This window comes from Hypanus sabinus, chromosome 6 (assembly GCF_030144855.1).
Source record: "Hypanus sabinus isolate sHypSab1 chromosome 6, sHypSab1.hap1, whole genome shotgun sequence".
Taxonomy (NCBI): domain Eukaryota; kingdom Metazoa; phylum Chordata; class Chondrichthyes; order Myliobatiformes; family Dasyatidae; genus Hypanus; species Hypanus sabinus.
In genome coordinates this window covers 175,009,346-175,031,755 of record NC_082711.1, presented here as the reverse complement: position 1 = coordinate 175,031,755, position 22,410 = coordinate 175,009,346, and the positions used below count along the sequence as shown (strand labels likewise).

Sequence of the window (22,410 nt, the reverse complement as noted above, 5' to 3'; positions counted from 1 at the left end):
AGCCATTTGTGAGGTTATGCTTTGACCCCTCCATACCAGGCAGTGATGCAAACAGTCAGAATGCTCTCCATGGTGCACCTGTAGAAATTTGCTAGCTTCTTTGGTGATCTCCTGATGAAGTAGATGTTTTGAAAGATACATGACAAATAAAATGAAAGGCTGTAAAGCTTTAATGCTATGAAAGACTGTAAAACCAAAATACAATGAAGTGCGGAATTCAGAACGCAGGGGATGTACCGTAGGTGCAGATGCCTTCGCAACATCTATTTGGGAGGCCAGAGGAGTGAAGGCACACCAGAGGAAAGGAAATCCCTTGAATTAGAACAAGGTTTGTCCTTCAACCAATATCACCACAGTTCACATCAGGCAGCTAATGTCCCATAGGCAGCTGTAAAAATTTGCAGTGTATAAGACTTGGCTGGGCTATGGGCAGGACTGGGCTTGCTGGATCATTCCTAACACTAAGATTTGAAACAGGCCAAGGGAGTTCCTTTACTACTGTAACCATCGTGTAATGACAGTAAGTCAGATGCTCACAGTAAGGCACAGCCCCTCAATATGTTTAAAAGAATGGTGGTGGGGGGGAATCTCATCAAAACATTGAATATAAAGATGAGGAGATATTTCTTTAGCCAGAGGGTGGTGAATCTTTGGAATTCATTGCCACAGATACCCGTGGAGACCAAATCATTATGTATATCTAAATCAGAGGCTGATAGGTTCTTGATTAGTAAGGGCATTCAAAGTTACAGGGAGAAGACTGGAGAATGGGGTTAAGAGGAATAATAAATCAGCCATGATGAAATGGCAGAACAGACTAAATGGGTCGAATGGCCTAATTGAGCTCCTACATCTTACGGTGAACACTCTGCACAGAACATCTCTCAGAGAGGGTGACATAAAAGGAAATGGACTCCACTTGGTGACCTGGCTTCCTGATTAAAAGGGTGCGTGAGAGCACTGAGTTTGTGTAGGAGAGCCACAGCTTTAAATATGCAAATCTAGATTTGCATTACTTTTTCACATGATAATCATTTTTAATGCCCAAACATGTTTCGATACTTATGTGTTGCAGTGGAAATTACTGTACAAGAAGCCAACAGTTACCAGATTACTCTTAAACACGAGAATGTCCGCAGATGCTGGAAATCCAAAGCAACACAAGAAATGCTGGAGTAACTCAGCCGATCAGACAGTATCTATGGAGAGGAATAAACAACTGGCATTTTGAGCTGAGACCCTTCTTCGGCACTGAGAAGGAAGGGGGAAAATGCCAGAATAAGAAGGTGGGAGAAGTGGAAGGTGATAGGTGGGTGGGAAGGTTAGGGTGAGAGAAGAAGAAATCTGATAAAAGAAAGTGGACCATAGGAGAAACAGAAGGGTGGGGGAATTGGTTTACTGGAAGGAGAAAGTGATATTCATGCCATTACAGATTACTCTCGTGTACTGCAACTACTTTATTCAAATATTCCATATTGGTCACATTATACATTTTCAAAACTGTCACACCCAGTTCACAGCTAATTTCTTTAAAGTAGATGGAGGGTGCAGGAACAGTGACTTTTCATCCACTGGGACAAGGGGTAGCCCCACTGTGAGTGCTGATATGGTGTGAATAATAGGGGAGTTTCATGGAACAAATCTCAAGCCACGGGCAGATCCCTTAACGTTTGCAGTACAAGTTGATAGTGTGGTTAAGGAGGCATATGGGGTGCAGGCCTCCAATAACTGGGGGATTGCATTCAAGAACTGCAAAAGCGAAAGTAGCAGCTCAATAAAACTCTGGTTAGAACCACACTTGGTGCACTGTGTTCAATTCTGTTTGCCTCTTTACAGGAAGGACATGGAAGCTTTAGAGAGGGTGCAGAGCAGATTTAACAGGATGCTGCCTGGACCAGGGAGCATCTTATGAGGAAAGGTTGAGTGAATTAGGGCTTTTCTCTTTGAAGAGGAGGATGGGAGGGGACAACAGAGACTTACAAGATGATAAGAGGTACAGCGGGCAGCCAGATACTTTCTCGCAGGGCAGAAATGGCTAATACAATGGGATGTAATATTAAGGTGATTGGGAGAGGGGGGTTTGTTAGCTGTAGTTTTTTTTTACAAACACACAGAGCAGTAGGTGTGTGGAATGCACTGCCAGAGGGTGGTGGTACAGGCAGATACATTAGAGAGATTTAAGAGACTTAGATAGGCAATAGATGATAGAAAAGCAGAGGATTATGAGAGAAGGAAGCACAGTAGGCCAAAGGGCCTGTATTTTTCTATGTTCTAAGAGAGAAGAGAGAAGTAATTTAACAGCAAATAGAAATGTTTGTAGGTAGCACATGAGTGGGACAGACTCTGGCCAGGATAAGCTATCCTAACACTTGGTGGCTCAGGGGAAACCATAAACTGGTGTAGGTAATGGAATGGCAGCTTGATTTCTTATGGCAGTGACTCAGCAACAGGAAATTAAATATTCTAATTCAAAATAAGTGGAGGGTACAAGAACAACAGGTACTTCACATTCAATGACATCAGTGAGAACTGGCCTTACATTTATTATTGGAATCTGCCTCAGATTAGCTAGAAATTCATGGAAGATTTTCACGGTCATTTTGCCTTTGGCAGAACTTTCTTCAATGATCTTATGCTATTAGGTAATCATCCTGTGGGCTGGGTGAAGTAAAGCAGCTTTGTGGTTAAAGGTCAGTGAATCACCAAGACCATGTATTTAACACGTTCATTTGAGTTTGTGCATAAATAAATAACATATACTCTTATCGCTTCATAGGCGGGGTGTGAAGGGAAACTGGAGGAAGTGTCGGGGAAAGCGATCAACATATAAATGAGGAAGGTTTTGAGGAAGCGAAGGAATAGGATATAGGATGGGACTACTGGAGTTTAAGTGCATGACAGACATCCCATAAAGAAAACTATAAAACATTCTCAATGGATGCACATTGGTTTTGTATGGCAACTGCCCAAAACTGCAGAGTTGTGAACACAGCCCAGCACATCGCAGAAAGAAACCGATCCTCTATGAACTGCCTATACTTCTCACTGCCTCAGTAAAGCAGCCAGCATAATCAAAGCACCCACCCACCCGCCTGCCCCAAGCATTCTCTTTTCACATCTCCCCTCCACTGGGGAGAAGATACAAAAGTGTGAAAATACGTACCAGCAGGCTCAAGGACACCTTCTACCCCACTGTTATCAGACTCATGAACAGACCTCTTGTACAATAAGATGGAATCTTGGACTCATAATCTACCTTATGATCTTTACTACTTAACTGCACTGCACTTTCTCTGAAGCATTTACATTTTAGTCTACATTGTTATTGTTTCACTTTATTCAAACTCAATGCACTGTGTAATGATTTGATCTGTATAAACAGTACACCGTATCAGCTTTTCACTGTATCCTTGGTATATGTGACAATCAATCAAAAATGATAGAGCAAACACTAGGAAATCTGCAGGTGCTGGAAATTCAAACAACAAAACACACAAAATGCTGGTGGAACACAGCAGACCAGGCAGCATCTATAGGGAGAAGCGCTGTCGACGCTTTGGGCCGAGACCCTTCGTCAGGATCTTGGGGTCTCAGCTCGAAACGTCGTCAGTGCTTCTCCCTGTAGATGCTGCCTGGCCTGCTGTGTTCCACCAGCATTTTGTGTGAATCAAAAATGATATCTGGGTTGGGGGGGGGTTAGAAAAGATAAAATAGAGACATAAAGTTATACAGTACACAGGTGTATACAGTATACAGCCCAACTCATCCATGCCAATGAAGTTGTCTACCTGTGCTGGGATGGATGAGGTGAACCATTTGTAGAAGTTGAGATCTAGCAATCAGTATGCTTGGAACACAAAATGAAGACACCATTTCCTTATAATGTAGAAAACGTTACAGATACTGTCTGTCATATTCTGCACTGAGGTTCCTAGATGTAGAAAATTCAAAGAGCAGAATAACTAAATGAGGATGTCCTGGGACCATCATTCTGAAGACAAAATACTTTTGCACAGGAACACCTTGTAACTGAAGAACTCTCTGGCTGATCAGAAAATACACAGGACCATAAGATATAGGAGCAGAATTAGGCTATTTGCTCCATCGGGTTTGCTCCACCATTTCATCATGGCTGATCCAATTTTCCTCCGCCCCAGTCTCCTGCCTTCTCCCTGTATCCTTTCATGCCCTGACCGATCATAAATCTATCAACCTCTACCTTAAATATACATAAACACTTACCCTGCACAGCTGGCTGTGGCAACAAATTCCACAGATTCACCACTCTCTGGTGAAGGAAATTCCTCATCTCATTCTAAAAGGATGTTCCTCTCCTCTGAGGCTGCGTTCTGAGGTCTTAAGACTCTCCCAGCATAGGAAACATCCTCTCCACATCCACTCTGTCAAGGCCTTTCACTATTACTATCTCTTACTATCTTTCCGTTAGTCCTGACGAAGGGTCTCAGCCCGAAACGTCGACAGCGCTTCTCCCTATAGATTCTGCCTGGCCTGCTGCGTTCCACCAGCATTTTGTGTGTGTTGCTTGTATTTCCAGCATCTGCAGATTTCCTCGTGTTTGCCTAGGTTTCAATGAGGTCACCCCTCATTCTTCTGAATTCCAGTGAATACAAGCCCAGGGTAATCAAACATTGATTATATCACAAGCTATTTAATTGTGGAATCATTTACATGAACCTCCTTTGAACCCTCTCCAGTTTCAGCACAATCTAAGGGGCCTACTCATAATACTCCAAGTGAGGCCTCACCAGTGCTTCATAAGGTCTCAACATTACATCCTTGCTTTTATATTCTAGTCCTCTTGGAATGAATGCTAACATTACATTTGCCTTCCTTACTAGACTCATCCTGCAAATTAACCTTTAGGGAATCCTGCACGAGGACCCCCCCCCCAAGCCCCTTTGCACCACAGTTTTTATATTTTCATTACTAATGGCTCCACAATCTCTTCAGCCACCTCTTTCAGAATCCTGGGGTGTACACCATCTGGTCCAGGTGATTTACCTACCTTCAAACCTTTTAGTTTCCCAAGTATCTTTTCTCTAGTAATGTTAACTTCACAAACTTCATGACCCCTGACACCTGGAACTTCCATCATACTGCTAGTGTCTTCCACAGTGAAGACTGATGCAAAATACTTGTCCATTTCATATTTCCCCATTACTACCTCTCCAGCATCATTTTTCAGCAGTCTGATATCCACTCTCACCTCCCTTTTACACTTTATGTATCTGAAGAAACCTTTGGTATCCTTAATATTAATGGCTAGCTTACTTTCATATTCCACCTTTACCTTCTTAATGACATTTTTACTTGCCTTCTGTTGGTTTTTAAAAACTTCCTAATCCTGTAACATCCTGTTTTTTTTTGCTGTATTATATGCCCTCTCTTTGGCTTCGACTTTTCTTATTAGCCATGCGTGTGTCATCTTTCCTTTAGAATACGCCTTCCTCTTTGGGATGCATATAACCAGTGCCTTCTGAATTGCTTTCAGAAATTCCAGCCATTGCTGGTCTGCCATTATCCCTGCCAGTGTTCTTTTCCAATCAGTTCTGGCCAATTCTGCTCTCATGCCTCTGTAATTCTCTTTACTCCACTGTAATACTGATACATCTGACCTCAGCTTCTCCTTCTCAAATTTCAGGGAGAATTCAAACTTATTATGATCACTTGACCTGTGAGGGTTCTTTTACCTTAAATACTCTGATCAATCAATCTACCAGCATATTGAAGTTCCCCCATGACTACTGTAAAATTGCCCTTTTGCATGCATCTTCCATCTCCCGTTGTAATTTTAGGGAACATCCTTACTACTGTTTGGACATCTGTATACAACTCCTATCAGGGTCTTTTTACCCTTGCAATTCCTTAGCTCTATCCACAATGATTCAACACCTTCCGACCCTATGTCACCTCTTTCTAATTATCTGATTTCATTTTTGTACCAACAGAGCAGTTCCACCCCTCATCAGCCTCTCCTCACTACACATTGCCTGTTGTAAACCAGCTACCTCATCCTTTAGCACTATTTTCTGCCTTTCCTATGATACTTTTTGCATTGAAATTACAAATGTGTGGTTAAATAACTCAACAGCTAACAAAGATCAAGTTGAACTAAGTCTTTTGTTCGACTGTCAACATTACTTTTTACATTCCATCTTAGCATTTATAGATTGTCTAAACAGCAGAAAAATCCAAATGCATTAAAAAAATCAGCGGAGATGGTAGGATGGTGAGCTAAAAGTTGGTCAGTAGTGCATTTTAATTGGTGCCTATGAATGCAGTCTGGTAGGGAATTTCCAAGCTTGGAATCTAAGCAATGAAGAAAGTGAGGAATACAGTAATGAGAGTTGTTTGTTGAAATGATTCCAACATAATGAATCAACAGTAACCTAATCTCACTTGTAATATATTACTTCTTTGTTCCTTTACTGAATTACATTAGATGAATTCCTTGTAAATGTAAAAGTCAACCATTCTGGTGTCCACTTGAGAATGTGCCTATTTGTTTTACTAGAGCAGTTTAGTCATCTTGTCACTGACCTTCAACAAACTGTCGCTTGCACAATTGTAATGTTGGGTTATAATTCAATTCTTGGTTAAGTTTTAACCTGCTGCTTTTTGCAAGTCCATTTGGGAGGTGAATTTGTTGCAGTCTGTTGAACCCTTGGGATTAAAAGACTGTTTATGAGCATGAGTGGGAGGAACAAGCAGTGTTTTGCAGCTTCTGTTGTGTTGTTCTGCCAACCATTGTGGGCATGCTATGTTGGTGCTGGAATGTGTGGCTACACTTGCAGACTGCCCACAGCATAACCTTGGATGCGCTGGTTGTTAACATCAGCAATGCTTCTGCTATATGTTTTGATGTACACATGACACAAACTTGAATTTTGCTCCACTGTAACATGGGGTTCAAAAACTGAAGTTCATGAAAGCCTATTGGATAACAAGTTTCCGTACATGGGCAGAAGAGCAGTTCAGAGAACACAGCTTTGGTGTTGTGTAACCTGGGCTTTGCATTGTTTTGTTTATTCATTATGTACCTTCACAGCTCCTTTCAGCCTACACTTCTATTCAATTACAATGTGCAAGCTATGAATCACAATCTCAATTCTAGAGTCACAAGTATACAGCACCTAAGCTGGTCTTATTTGCCCATGTTCTTCTGAACCTTGCCTGTCCATGTACCTGCCTAAATGTATTTTAAATGTAATAACTGTATCCAACCCTACCACTTCCTGTGGCAGCTTGTTCCATATATCCACTACCCTGTGTGACAGAGTTTATTTAGAGCAGAAGTTCCCTAACTTTATGCCATGGACCAATATCATTAAGCAAGGAGTCCACTGACCCCAGGTTGGGAACCACAGTGTGGAACAACCCCTCTGGCCCAATGAGGTGCACCACCCAGCAACCCACTTACTTAATCCTAGCCTAATAACAGGTCAATTTACAATAACCAATTAACCAAATAATTGGTATGTCTTTGAACTATGGGAGGAGACTGGAGCACCCAGAGAAAATCCAGCCACAGGGAGAACGTACTAACTCCTTACAGATGTTGCTGGGACTGGACTCTGAACTCCATTGTGCTGAGCTGTACAAGCATTGCGCTAATTGCTACACTATCCTGATACCCTGTTGCCCTTTGGGTCTCTTTTAAATCTTTCCCCTCTCACCTTAAACTTACACCCCTAGTTTTTAATTTCCTTACTCTGGCAAAAAGAACGTGGGCATTCAACTTATCTATGCCCTCTCTTAAAGGGGAAAAAAAATATTGATGTTAGGTAATAGTGTCTGTGGGGTTAAAATGTACTTCCTGATTTTTCCTCTTCTAGTTTTAAAGACAAGTTTTAAGGCCTCATTTGAGAAATCTTTGAGATTCCTGCATTGCTCCAATTCTGGCCTTTCTCATCTCTGGATTTATTAATCATTTCCAACTTTGCAATCACACAAGGTTCCACTTTGGAATTGTATCTCTGAATTTCTATTCAACAGATTTTTGCTCTCAAGACTTTGGGAAGGCTGATTATAATGGGGTTCTTTGTGGATGCAAATACCAAGGCATTCCTGTGTGATTGCCATATACCTCAGCATCCCTAGTGAACTATCAATCTCAACCATTCTCAATGCCTGCACATTCCAACTTTTGAGGCAGAGATTTCCTAAAGTGTACTACTTTTTTCCATTACTGGACCTTACTCTGAGTAAATTGATTGCTTTAGTTTCCTGTCTCCAGCTCAGCAGAAGCCAGCCTATCGGAGATAGATCAAGCAGTCAAGCAGAATAGGGGAAGAATGTGTTACGCAGAGCTAACAAAGTGGATCCAATCAGGCCAGCTTTTTAAACAACTAAATTATAGCCTTGCAGTGAACATTTGATAGTCATGTAGTTCATGCACGGTGAACTGTAAAGTTTTTATTAATTTTAAACTACTCATCATCCTTAAGGAACTGCAATTAAAAGCAAACCTCCTAGCAATCATTATTACAGGGTTTGATTTTCTGGGACTGGAACTTGCTTTGAATAATCTATCTCCTAAGCTGAAGGTTTTTCTCAGTAAAAGAACATTACATCCAGATGAAGCAAATCCCAGTGTTGAGCTCTGAATCGATTCTGGTCGAGAAAAGCTAACTAAGAGTCAGAACATTACAGCTCAGATTTTCCTGAAAGGTTTATTAAAATTCAGTGATATTTCTGCTAATATAAACTACAAATAATAATTGATACATCCGTTTCCTCTCTAAACAATGTTTTGTTCTCACTACATACTGTTGTTAAAGAATTGTCATTTTCCATCAGATGGGCACTTGTCCATCACTATTTCATCCTGCCAGTTCGGAGTTTACCATCTTTTGCAGCATTTTACCCTACTCTTGATGTCCTCCACACTAATTGCTCTGTTTTTGTCCAGATGCTAACAGCAGTGCAGATTTTGTTCATGATGTTTCTCTGAAGTAGGAGTCTCAACTTTTTATAGGGTTAGATATGGCAATGACAGAATGTACCAAATCCTCTTTAAGTGGGATTTTCTTTTTCAGGCATTGTGTACCTTAACTTAATTTTCCCTCCAGCAATGCTCCATTTTGGGCAGTACTAGGAGAGCAATGTGCATTGAAGATTTAACAAGCATCCTGTACAAATAAAGGTAACTCTTAGCCAAGGGTTTGTTAGTCATTTTGGGTGGAAATGGCAGAGTATGCACAACATAACTGGTGCACCTGGCTCTTCATGGCTATATGCTTTAGTAAGTAGTAAGTAATTGAAATCTGCACTTTTGCTTCTCTTTTAAGATTCACCACCCATTAAGGTATTACCAGCTCACTGTGAGCACCATAGATAATGGTAATCTGGCCAAAGCACCAGAGGGTGACCAAGATCTAAAGTTGGCTAGATATGGGGAGAGGGAAATGAGGACAAAGGTGATTAATTGATCCTTAAACTTAAAAGCTGAATATCCTCCAACAACTTGGAATTGAGGGGAAAGCCTGTTTCTTTTCCAATGTTAAATACTTCTCTAGTGCATTGAGATCACAGTTCTGAAAATGGAAAGTCATTACCTGAAGTCCAATAGAACATTGAACCCTTATTTATTGGTCAATAAATTAATGGAAATGTTGCTCCCAAAAGGGAAAAATTGTATGGAATGTGTTAATGGAGAAGATTATTGTCAGACCGGAATTGTAAAGTGGATAAATTAGCCTCCAACAAGAATGAAAAAGGCTCTCAACAGTGCTCAAATAACTACAAACTCCTCAAGTATCAACTCTGACACATTTTATTAAATAATCTATACACTGCTACATGATTAAGTCAGTGTGACACAATTATTGAACCCACTTGCATGGAATTGAGGTTTAACCTTTCCTCCTTACCTGGAAATAGCAGAATACTACACAGCACCTGAAGGCAGAGCAATTTTGTGTGAGCTCTGAAGGTGACGGGTAAAAAGAGGGAGTTCGAACATAACTAGGTGGATAACATAATAGCAGTAGATCATATTACTACAGACTATTAGTTTGTTTTTCCCAAAACAACTGTGGTAGATAATGAGATTCATAAATATACCACTAACTTAGAGAAAAACAATGAGTACCAAAATGAAAATGGAGAAGCAGAACATAAAATGCAATGCTGATGAGATGGAAGACACCACAATGTCAGATAGCCTACCAACTGTTGTCGCCAACTGAGCAAACAGCCAACACCAGTCTGATAAGCTATCTCACTGAATGGCAAGACAATGCAGAAGCTGGATGTGAAATAAAATCTACACCTGCTGTTTGAGGCTAGAAACTAAACAATGAAGGTACTCAGAATCTTACCTGCTAGTGAATAAAGTTAGTACCATTTGAGTAATAAAAATTAGTTTGTTGCTTAGAAACAAATTCCAAGAATACAACACCGCTACATTTCAATATATCGGCTGTACCAAGGCACTAGTACAGTACCATATCTTCAAACTCCATACTTGAGATTCAAAATTTGAGCTAGGATTGGACAAGTTTCCTTGGTCAGGCAGAAGCATCAGTGTTTGGTTTCACAGTATGGTGTGATCATTTGGTTGTTCTTGAAGAGCATAAACTCAGCCTTCTTGTTCAGGACTAATATCACCAGAAAGGTGGAGATATCCAAGCTGCTGAAGATAAAAGCAATAGCGGAACTAGTTGCAAAAATCCTCTTCAATTTTTACTTTTTGTATCATGAACTTCTAGGAATTCAAATTACTTACCATTCAGGAATATGAAAATGTTGAGAAATAGCACTCCAGTTTACTTTATGGAATAGACTAATGATGTGTTAATTATACAGAACATTAATCAAGTTTAATTTTGCACAAACTTCCGTTTTTAGTAATTTTCCACAAACTCCAAAGGAGATTTTGAACAGACACAAAGTACAGATCCAGAATCTGTGGGTCAAAATGCTGTGGTTAGCCACCTGTTTTATCAGAGATTAACTAACTCTGAATTTTCTGTGCTGAAGCATTTTCAGACCACTGCTGGATGGCAGTACTGTGAAAGAGCTGAATTAGAAACCTGCTAGGACTGTAACACTGCAACAATAGTAATTTATGTATTCAAATTCACGCACTTCAATAAAAATCTTAGAAAGATATCACCATAACTCCAATTTTATTCCAGTTAGAAAATGCAGTAGTTAAAACAGAACCAGAGTTTCTTCAGCTTAAACAGCTCCGAAAGAGAAGCTTCTGAAGGACCTCATTCATGCAACATATCTCGCATAGGAATAAGTTAAAATGTACACTATGATCTAAGTCAAACATCTGTTATTTTGCCTTATGAATAGTCCTATATGAATTCATCAGTGAAGTTACTGAATTTGTATTTAATTGGCACATGTAGTTTGAGATTCTGATTTTTATTCATACATGTTAATGACATTCCTCAGTAATTAGACAGAATCAAACTAAGATCTAGTGTGCGGAATGACAACGTAGTTTTATAAAGTCAGGTTAGGTCTTTCTGGTAAAATTTACATTGCTTTCTATACAGTTTGAATGGACTTGTTTTACAGCATTTCTTTCACTATCATTCGAGTTGAAAACACAAGTAAAGGTGAGCAATACAATTCTAAAAGTTTGGTGCTGCTTTGGGCACAAGACAACATTGCTCAAATGGGAGATAAATAAAATTCAAAGATTGCGATAATAAATACCTATAAATTTTTTCAAATTCACATATACTGACTTTCTATAGTTATCCTCTATCAGAAAAAGCTGAAATAAGGTGATAAAAAAATCAATGCCTTGTAAAGTGAAACACTGCAGATGACAGTGTGACTTAAAGTCTCACCTCTAAGCGTTGAGAAATGCCAACAATGATGGGTCTGTCAGTTCTCTGCAACTTGCAGCGTCAAACCACAGCTCAGTTACTGGTGTGTAGGCAGCATGAAAATTTCAGCACCAAAGAAGAACGTTGTTGGCAAGGGGACACATTTGTGGAGGACAGCGGTACCACAGAAAGATGATGCAATAGAAAGGAGGAAATAATGCAAGTCCCCAACCAACTATATTAACTTAATAAGATCTGAAGGAATTTAAATGTATGTTTCAACACAGCTATAATGGGCTGGTATTAAAAGTGTCACTGCTCTGTGCTTACAGAACCATTACCAACCATTGTGTGAAATACAGCCAAAAGTTAAAAAGGAATTGTGGGAATATACTTGTACTCAAGACAATGCAATGCTGTTTCTTTGAGTTGCTGTGGCTTTTGCAAACCATGCCCAACCCTCATTTATTCATTACCATACCCAAAGTAATTGGAAGACCATCAGAATCATTTCTATCATCTGGACTCCATGCCTAATTATTTACATCTATCCTACAACTTCCTTTATGCCATTCATTCCAAACAAGGCCTCCACTGAAGCCAAAAATTCTTTAAAAAAATTAAAATGAAGAAATTAAATGAGCAAGAATCCACAGAAGTAGATTCCATTCTGGAATACTTATGATAAGCATGAAATAATTCATTTCAGAACTTGCAACTGCATACATTTATAACATACCCCTTCTGCCTCCTCAAAGTCATTCCAGTTGATGGAATCAAGCAGCAGCAGATGGCTATAGGAATCACTTTCTAATCTGGGCCTTGTACAGTCCCTTTCTCAAAAAATATTACTTATTTCATTTCATTTTCTCTTCAGTGTATTTCTGTGACTGGATCCGCTTGGCGTAGCTCTGGGCCATAGAATTAATGATGGACAGAATGAAGTAGCACACCATGACAATGACTATTTTTTCAAAGAGCCATGACAGCCAGTTTTCACTCTGTGAGAGATTTGGGGGGGGGGCGGGGAGGGAAGGAAATAATACAAAATAAGTATTAATACAATTCAACATCAATTGCAGATCTTTTGGCAACTTTTGTTAAGATTAAGGCAGTTTTCTTTGTTATAAAATGATCACAAAATCCAAAATTTAAACAATTTTTAAACCTTCAAATACTGATTTATCAGTGTTAGGAGAACAAAGCAACGGAGTTTCTTTCACAAGAAATGCAAAAGCTAAAATTAATCTAACAAAACTATTTTAAATTCCAGATAGCTCCACATATCAAAAAGGTATTATTGAAAATTTTAATCAATAGGATAGTTTAACAAAACAGATAAACAGCATAGAATATTAAAATACCGGCTACAGACATAGTAGGTGGAGCAAGTGCATCAGTGCAGACAGAATGCATGAGAATTATTGCCTTAAAGGACAAGCTGCACTAGTTCTCAGTGTAGCATCTCTACACATTTCCAATATCCCAAATTAATTATGTGGTGTACTTTGTTTAATGTTCTTCTGCGCTCGTTTATATAAAATGAGCAACTTATACTTCCCAGTGAAAGTTTGATAAAAGATCACTAAAATTGAGCATTTCATTGCAAAGCAGCTAATGTGATACAATTTATTATACGTGTATACGATTTCATGTAATTGGTCACACATATTAGTCTTAGATGAACAGCCAAAAGGCCAACACAGTTGCAGGAATCTAGATCATGATTGCTTTTCTGGACTGAGGCCATTAGATGTGAGTAGATTAAACCTGGTAGCATGTCAGTTCAGTGGGGATTCCCATTCAGGAAGGAACGGGTGGGGATTTAGTTCACCACCTCCTGTTTCATAAGTATACATAACAAATTTTGCTGGTCAATCCAGCTGGTATTAGCCCTGAGACAGCAGCACCATTTGGAGATCTGAAAAGCCAATGAAGGCCAGAATAGATTTTGAATCAAAAGAGGAGAGAACCTTCTCTTCAAACCTTCTCGCTTCAAATGACACAAAGTCTTTTACAAGCAACCGGTTTATATTAATCTGGTACCAGGATCAATACTGTGATTCAATGTGTGTCATGATTAAAAGATTGATTTAGATATTTTTGACCTATGTAAAAATAAATGCAAGTTTTATTTATTTTATTTAGAGATGATAGTTTAGCGGTCAGTGTAACACTGTTACAGCTCAGGGCGTTGGGAGTTCAGAGTTCAATCCCAGCGTTCTTTGTAAGGAGTCTCTGTAGGTCCTATCCATGGAATACGTGGCTTTTCCTTGGGTACTCCAGCTCCTTCCAAGTCCCAAGGTGTACTGGGTAGGTTAACTGGTCATTGTAAATTGTCCCATGGTTAGGTTAGGGTGAAATTAGGGTTGCTAGGGGTCACTGAGGCAGCATAGCCCAAAGGGCTGGAGGGCCTACTCTGCACTGTAATTCAAAATTTCTAAATACAGTGCAGAACAGGCCCTTCTGACTGTCCAGTAACCCACTGATCTAACCCTAGCTTAATCACGGGAAAACCAGACCAACACACACAAAATGCTGGAGGAACTCAGCAGGTCAGGCAGCATCTATGGAAAAGAGTAAACAGTCGACGATTCAGGCTGAGACTCTTCTTCAGATTTTCTCGTGTTTGTAACCTAATAACCAGGGCATCTTTGAACTGTGGGAGAAAACCAGAGGACCTGGAGTAAACCCATGCGCATAGGGGAAGGAACATACAAACTTGCTTACAAAGGACACTGGAATTGAAATCCAAACTCCTAACTCCCTGAGATGTAACAGCATCACACTAATCGCAATGCTACTGTGGCTCCCCACAAATTCTGTAGGATAACAGCAGAAACTTAGCTGAATTCCCTTTAATTATGAAATGAAACATTTGAGCATTTTAAAATAGCTCTCCAAAGCCTGAAAACAGTTTCAAAAAGGAGGGAAAAGTACAAATTTTAAATCTATTTCCCACCCCTCTACAAACATATTCCATCTATTTGGGATTTCAGAGACGGTGAATGGGAGAACATCAGTATTATTTCACATTTTTTCCCACTGAGATCTCCAATGTTTCAATTTTTTGCAGACTACATAACAAGGAAAACATTATACATTGAAAGATTAACAATCAAAAACAATAGCCAAGATGAGGTAAAGTTAATCTCCCAAAAACGTGCCAAATCTTTATCAAAATAAGGACTTAAATTTTTAGATCAAAAATTAATGTTGTCAACAGAATATTTGCACAATGTTTTAAATATATTGGGCAATCAGCATTATATACAATAGCTGTCCATGTGAGGAAGTAATTTTAAAAAAATGTTGCACAACTTGGGTTTGGCGAGTATTACACGTCATCGCAACCACATAGCAGGAACTGAATTATTTTATGGATGGGGGGCTGAGAGCTTGGTGAGAAAGGCAACTTGAATATCTTTCTAGAAACATCATTATGGGAGGATAATTATTGAATTGATATGAATTAATAGGGATTTTCTTCGTATTATGTTATTCTCAAAACCATGGATTACAAAGATCAGAACACTTTACATTTCAAACGTTAAAACACAGTTGTTTTCAGGCAAAGAAGATGCTTCTGAAAAACTAAATTAGCTTATAACAGAATTAAAATCCAAAAATAAAAAGTAAATTGAGTTCAGAAACTTAACACTTCTAATTTTTTAAAACAAAATAGACCAATTTTAAGATTAGAGTATCTTTGAACGCTTAATGTTCCTAAGTCAGATCCTGCATCAATTCCATGTCAATTCAATAAGGCATCTTTACTCGCCTACAGGAAGATTTTGTCATTTAAATCTTTCACTTAAAATGAAGATTACTTACAGTCAATATTTAAAATACACCAATGAATGATCATCTCAAAGTGCTGCTCCGGTCATCAGTGCTAGTTTTATGGGACATTAAAAACTTCAGATGATTCAATTAGCTAAAAGAGCTTATTGTCTAAGAGACATGAGGACTACATTCTTTGACTTTCCTACCCAAATGTTCAATTTTACTGATGGATCTTTGGCCAACTTGTGGCTTCCTGTTTCTGAAACAGAGTTATAATCTAATTACCATGGATTTAGAACTCAAATCTATGGACATCTAAGTGTTGAGTGAAAGAAAGACATACATAGATCAATAAACATTTTAACACATAAGTCACAACATTAGTGATATCCTTACCGCTTCTATTTTGTCTCCAGACTTGTGATGAAGCTTGTGTTTCTGGGCCTCCAGGTATTCTCGGAAGGGTTTCTGAAGTGAAGGGCCTAACTTTGGAATTGCCCTATGTGGGCAAAATCCGTAACCAAGAGAGGAAAAAGATTTAAAAAAAGTTAATTTTACTCACCTGTTAAAGTGCCACATAATTGAAAAATAATTTAACAAGCAGTTAAGAATTTGCACGTTTCGCATCATCGTTCATTATAATTAATATGGAAGCAGAAGGAGGAACTCAAGTTGTGTACTGGCAGACTACAGTATCTCAAGTAAATGATTCCCACAAGCCTGGCCCCATATATCACTGTCAGTTCCTGTAAAAACTAGTTTAAACTGATCAATAAGGAAGTGAGTCGGCAGTGTGTCATTGCCAGCTAAGAACGAAACTACACTCCCACTTCACGTATGACTCGCCCCTAAAGCTCCTGAAAGGATGGCCACTTCCAAATTTTGCAGTCCTTATAAGGAAATACAGCATTTCTTGGCTGTTAAGAATCTACTGAAAATTTTCATAATATTCTTTCCTCTATTTTTGTGCACACACATGTGCGCACGCACACACACACACACGCACACACACACTCAACCCCACCCTCAACCACGATTGAACAGTTGGTGATTAACCAAAGAACAAACAACGTACAATGGATCTTTTAATAAGGTAACTTCATATTTATTCCCTCCCATAACACAATATACTCTTATTGAAATTAAAGGGTGTGTACCCATTACCCATATACAGAAACTCCTGACTCATGCAATGATACGAGATACTTTATATATTTTTGAACAACTTGTTCTCACAGTGCAGAAATTACTAACAATAAAAAGCATAAAACCGTTGAGGGTGTAACAAAGGAAAAATTTAAGTGTTGAATTGATGAAGATCCCAGATTTGCACAAGTGTATGTTTTCTGGTCGCAATTCCAAGACCACAAGATTGCACTTTTAATGAGCAACTTCCACAAGGGACACAATTTAAAATAATGGACTGTTAAAAAAATCAGTTTTGATAAAAAAGGATATGAACAAATTAATACTTTACCATAGACCATAAGATCATACGATATAGGAGCAGAATTAGGCCATTTGCTCTATCAAGTCTGCTCCACCATTTCATCATGGCTGATCCAATTTTCCTCTCAACCACAATCTCTTGCCTTCCCGACATATCCCTTCATGCCCTGACCAATCAAGAATCTATCAACCTCTGCCTCTAATATACATAAAGACGGCCTCCACAGCTACTTACAGCAATGAATTCCACAGATTCACCACTCTCTGGCTAAAGAAATTCCTCCTTATCTCTGTTCTAAAATGACCCCCCCCCCCCCAATCTGAGGCTATGTCCTCTGGTCTCAGACTCCCACCAAAGGAAACATTTACAAGCAATTTCAGCAGAATTGTTAAAAGTGATGCTAATTGGAGAAATAGACCTAACAGATATCTCTGCTTTTGCAAGTTGATTAATCATTGCTTTATTAAAATGGACTTATTCAGCAAATAAAGTTCTTTAAGAGGTCTTGTAACAAGTTAAAAGGGACTATCTCTAAACTGTATTAAAATAAATATTTCAGGGTCCTATTTTCATTTCTGTACTTTTCAACTTAAATTTGTAAAGGATGATAAAGAACAGAGTTGGAATGAATGCTCACGAAGTGTAAGATGCCCTTTCTCCATATTGAATTCTACACACCCCACACACACTGCCCCAGGGACATGACTAATGAAGAAAGGAATGAGATATTTCAATACATAATACCTTTGGCAATGAATAAGATGTTAATGTATTCACTTTATTGGCTTCTTCCTCAAACATTTCCATACATAGTTTGATAGGTAAATGAGTTCATACACAAGTCAAGTAAAATTGATTTTCAAGTTTTGGCAAATTTTACCAGATTGACTTTAGTATTATGCACATGTGAAAACAACTGTAGCTGTTTATTGATGAACAACGCAATTCCATGGTCATTTTGACATACTAGTTAACAAATTTCACATTATATACCAGTGATAATAAACCTGATACTAATTCTAGTGATAGAAATAACATGATTTCCTTCTCCTGTTAGAATGTGTGGCATCCCAGCTATTAATCAGACTGCGAATGCAATACAAGACTTAAACCACCGCAGAAGGTGCACAAAGATGCGCAATGAGAGACATTGATTGTGTGGATAGTCAGAAGCTTTTTCCCCAGGGCTGAAATGGTTGCCACAAGAGGACACAGGTTTAAGATGCTGGTGAGTAGGTACAGAGGCGAGGTCAGGGGTAAGTTTTTTACTCAGAGAGTGGTGAGTGCATGGAATGGGCTGCCAGCATGGAATGATCGGGGTGGATAAGATTAAAAGACTTTTGGATAGGTACATGGAGCTTAGAAAAATAGAGGGCTATGGGGAAGTCTAGTAATTTCTAAGGTAGGGACACGTTCGGCACAACCTTGTGGGCCAAAGGGCCTGTATTGTGCTAAAGGTTTTTTTCCTATGTTAAACCCTTAGGATGACCAGCAGCTAATGTTCAATGCAAAATTCCCAAATGCAATGCATTTTCCAATTCAAGGCAAAAGTCTTAAAAGTTATCTACAAAGACATTGATCTAAATAGCATATGGATGGAAGAAAAATGGAGAGTTATGAGCTTTACAGAAGGAGGGGGTAGTTTGATATTCAAGTAAATTTAATTATCTTGGCACAAGATTGTGGGCTGTAGGGCCTGTATGTTCTATGGACATAATGCCACACATTAGTGGCAAGTGTATTATTCATACCATCTTTTACAACAATCTGTATATGCATTTCTGAATGAAAATTCAGAGGTGGGACAATGATTTTAATTTATTTCAAAGATCAGACTTCACTAAATGAAATTCTGTGTTTTAAAAAGACTCTAATGTCATTAAGTTAAAGCATTCAGGAAAAAAATAATAGAGACTGGAACCTAATGGCATATCCAGATTCTCAAGTAGCCTTTGAAACAGCGTGCTTAATTGGGAGAGAGACTATTGCCAAGCAGCATTAGTCACGTGCAATTATGTGATCATTAGACACTACATTGTGTTGAAAGCAAACAGGTTTTAAACAGTCAGTTGTTTGTGCTTGTGCTCAAAAACCAGTGATTTTTGTCACTGATAGATGATAAATGGCGAGAAATAAGCAAGACAATTCAGGACTGTTTTGTTCACTGCAGTTTCAGGAATTCAGGCTTAGTGATGGAAGAAACCACTGGGTTTTGATCTTTCCACTACTTCAGCATGTTAGGAACTGCAAAGAATTTCAAGGTATTGACAATCACCTTGAATATTACAATGAATATGAAGATTTGGAGGATGCAATTGTGGAAAGCATTGTATGAAGGCAGTCCATTATTTGCACTAGGTGTCTGCATTGATTTTGTTCACATTATTTATTTATTGAGATACAGCACAGAATAAAACCTTCTGGCCCTTTGAACCACACCAACAACACTAGTCTAATCACAGGGTAATTTACAATGACCAAATAACCTTCTAACTGGTATGACTTTGAAGCACCTGGAGAAAAACTATGCATTCCACAGTGAGGATGTATAAACTCATTACAGATGACACTGGAATTGAACTCTGACATCCTGAGCTGTAATAGTGTTGCGCTAACTGCTACACCACTGTGGCACGCATTTAGTCAATCAAAAAGAACAAGGCAGTGTACACTGGATGAATTCCTCTGTCAATAAATTTTAGGAACTAATACACAGCTTTATATTACTGTAGTAGGATTTGTAGAGTTCTAATTTGTTCTGTATTTCATTTAAATACAAATTTGTTACTTAGCTGAAATTAGTTTGTCTTTTTAAAAACATACATTTTTAACTATTTCCATGAAACCTGGTCTAATTGGGGCAGCCACTTAACTGGGCCAAAATGCACTGGTCCCGATTATCCAGAATCCACTGTAAATTGTAGGTTAATTAATATCAATGGAATTTTTTTAAATCTCTGTTCTGAGCAGGAAAAGATCACAACTGCTTTTCAGTCTTTTTTTTGGTTCTCTCGGCACTTCTTGTTCTTGTAACAATTAATAAAACAATTAAAAGCAAAAATCTTTATGCCTTATTCTTGATTTCCAAAGAACATTTGGATTGCAAAAGCATCAGGAACCAAAAGCACCTAGAACTATTGATATGAACATCTTAATTATTCATATATGTTTTAAGTAATGGACTTTATCGCAACATGGTCTGGGACAAAGAACATCTGCTCTCAACATTAAGGTAACACCCACTGGAAAATGGTCAAAGGAAATACAGCACAACTGATTCATATGATGATGATGATGATGAAGAAAGTGGATGGAGGAGTTAGAGGGCGAAAAAATAATGGTTGAAATCACATCTGACCTAAGAGAGATGGCATAGTAGCACAGCAATTTCAGGTTTCTACTGAACACTCTCGGGACCCATGTTTGACCTTAACCTCAGATGCCAGTAGTTTGTTTGGATTTATGGGGATTTCTCAAGTGACTGCATTTATTTCTCTTACATGCCCTGGTTTTCTCCCACATATCAGAAATGCTGACAACTTTAAGTTACTCATTAGATAAGCGGGGAAAAATATCAAAGCAGTGTTGCTATGAATGTGTGAGAGAACAAGGCAGAGGGATACAGGGAAAATAAGATCCTTTGAGATTGGTCTTCCTGGAACTGACATAGACCCATGGGCCTATAAGTATAGGAAAGAGGTTACAGTATCAAGAGCCAGTTATTTTTGGGTTATTTAGGACATCATTGCTGTACTTGCCCATCAATCTGAACTAACTATCAGAACTAGAGAGGCATTTAAGATGCTCTCGGACAGGTACAAATGAATGACAGGGAACGGATGGATATGGACATTGTGTAGGCAGAAGTGATTAGTTTAGCTAGATTAATTAGTTCAGCACAGCAGTGTGGGCCAAAGCACCTGTTCCTGTACTGCACTGTTCTATGTTCTATATTCTACCAAGAGATCAAATACTTATGAATATTTCGGATGTCTCTAATCTCCTTTCAGGGTGGCTGGGGTCCTATTGGGATCTCAGATCTACAGTGGCACTCAAAGACTGGTGTTCTACACATGGGTGTATTCCCGTTCTTGAAGTGCACTGATCAGCTTTGTTACAGTATGTCCAGATGTGGCCTGAAGTCAGACGCCTTGGGAGTCTTGCATGACCCCTGTGGACACAAATTCTCACTGGTGTCACAAACTGAAGCATAGCAGGAGCCAGAACATTGAAGACAGCAAGAGAGGCTGTTGGAGGGCTCTGTACGGGATCAAACGGTTAGTTTTTGATGTACTATAAACCATGGTTTCTCTTTGGGGGCTTTCCTGTTGCTTGCAGGATGGGCGGTGGGAATACCGATGCTTTATGCTAGAATAAGTGGGGGTAGGGGAGGATCAATGCTTTTTACTGCTGCTTGTGTGTGGGAGGGGGCAGGGGGCTTTGGGGTTCTTGCACTTTTTACTGTCATTCATTCTTTGGGGGTTTTCTTCTGTTTTGAGGATGTCTGCAGAGAGTAAGAATTGCAGGTTGTATATTGCATACATTCTCTGATATTAAATGGAACCATTGAATCTGATGTTAAACCGTGTTCAGTTATTTTGTGAATGATGAGAACGCATACAGAACCTGGACAATATAAAATACTGAATTTAAGAGTGGTTGATAACATTTGAAATACAATGGATCAGGCAGTTTCTACACAGTGAGAGTACAGAAGAGTCAGGCCACCTGCCACACCTTAGCCATCAAAGAACAGGATAGAAGCTGGGTATTCTACAGTGAGTAGTTCCTTTTCTGATCTCTCAAATTACAAGGCAAAAAAACTTGTGCTTGCCTAGAAGGGTGGAGCTATCACTTTTAATAGGCTGAATGGTAAGCTTTTGATATCAAGAGCTACAGGATGCATGGCTGACTCATGGCTATTTAAACACCACCTCTCTCCTGGGCACGTCTAGTGAAAAATCTGGAGAGAACTAAATGTTCTTGGAACCTCCCATCCATGTCACCTTCATCTTGGTTCTGACAAACAATACAGTTTCTTCTGTTGCCACAGAGTCAGATTCCTATAATTCTTTACTCCAACAGCATTGCGTGAATTTTGTTCCAAGAACTACAACCAGGGAAGGTCCTTCATCAGCACCTTCAATTAAAGCAGTCTTGCCTGTATTTCCTTTATCTAGAGAGCACATTTTAAAGTTGGTTATCAGATCCTGCAGGTGCCAGGGTGGAGATACTTCTCTACCAAAGGAGGTGTAAGGCGCTCCTTCCTTCCGCTAGCCTGCAGGTCACCCCAGGGCAAGTTGTAACACCTGCTTAGCCATCCCCACCCCGATCAGGGTCATGTGAAGCAATGGGTGCATG

The 22,410-nt window shown here is 39.1% G+C and overlaps 1 protein-coding gene across 5 annotated transcripts in view; it reads right to left on the bottom strand.

Moving 5' to 3' along the window:
- Positions 1–9,780: 9,780 nt before the first annotated feature.
- The window catches only part of vmp1 (vacuole membrane protein 1), a 200,091-nt gene continuing 187,461 nt past the window's right edge, over positions 9,781–22,410 (bottom strand). For all 5 annotated transcript variants that reach the window (XM_059973627.1, XM_059973629.1, XM_059973628.1 and 2 more), the window contains 2 exons: positions 15,996–16,098; positions 9,781–12,814 (listed from right to left, as the gene is read on the bottom strand). In XM_059973627.1, the coding sequence (XP_059829610.1) occupies positions 12,671–12,814; positions 15,996–16,098 (247 nt within the window). In that variant the 3' untranslated portion in view covers positions 9,781–12,670. The remainder of the gene's footprint in view (positions 12,815–15,995; positions 16,099–22,410) is intronic.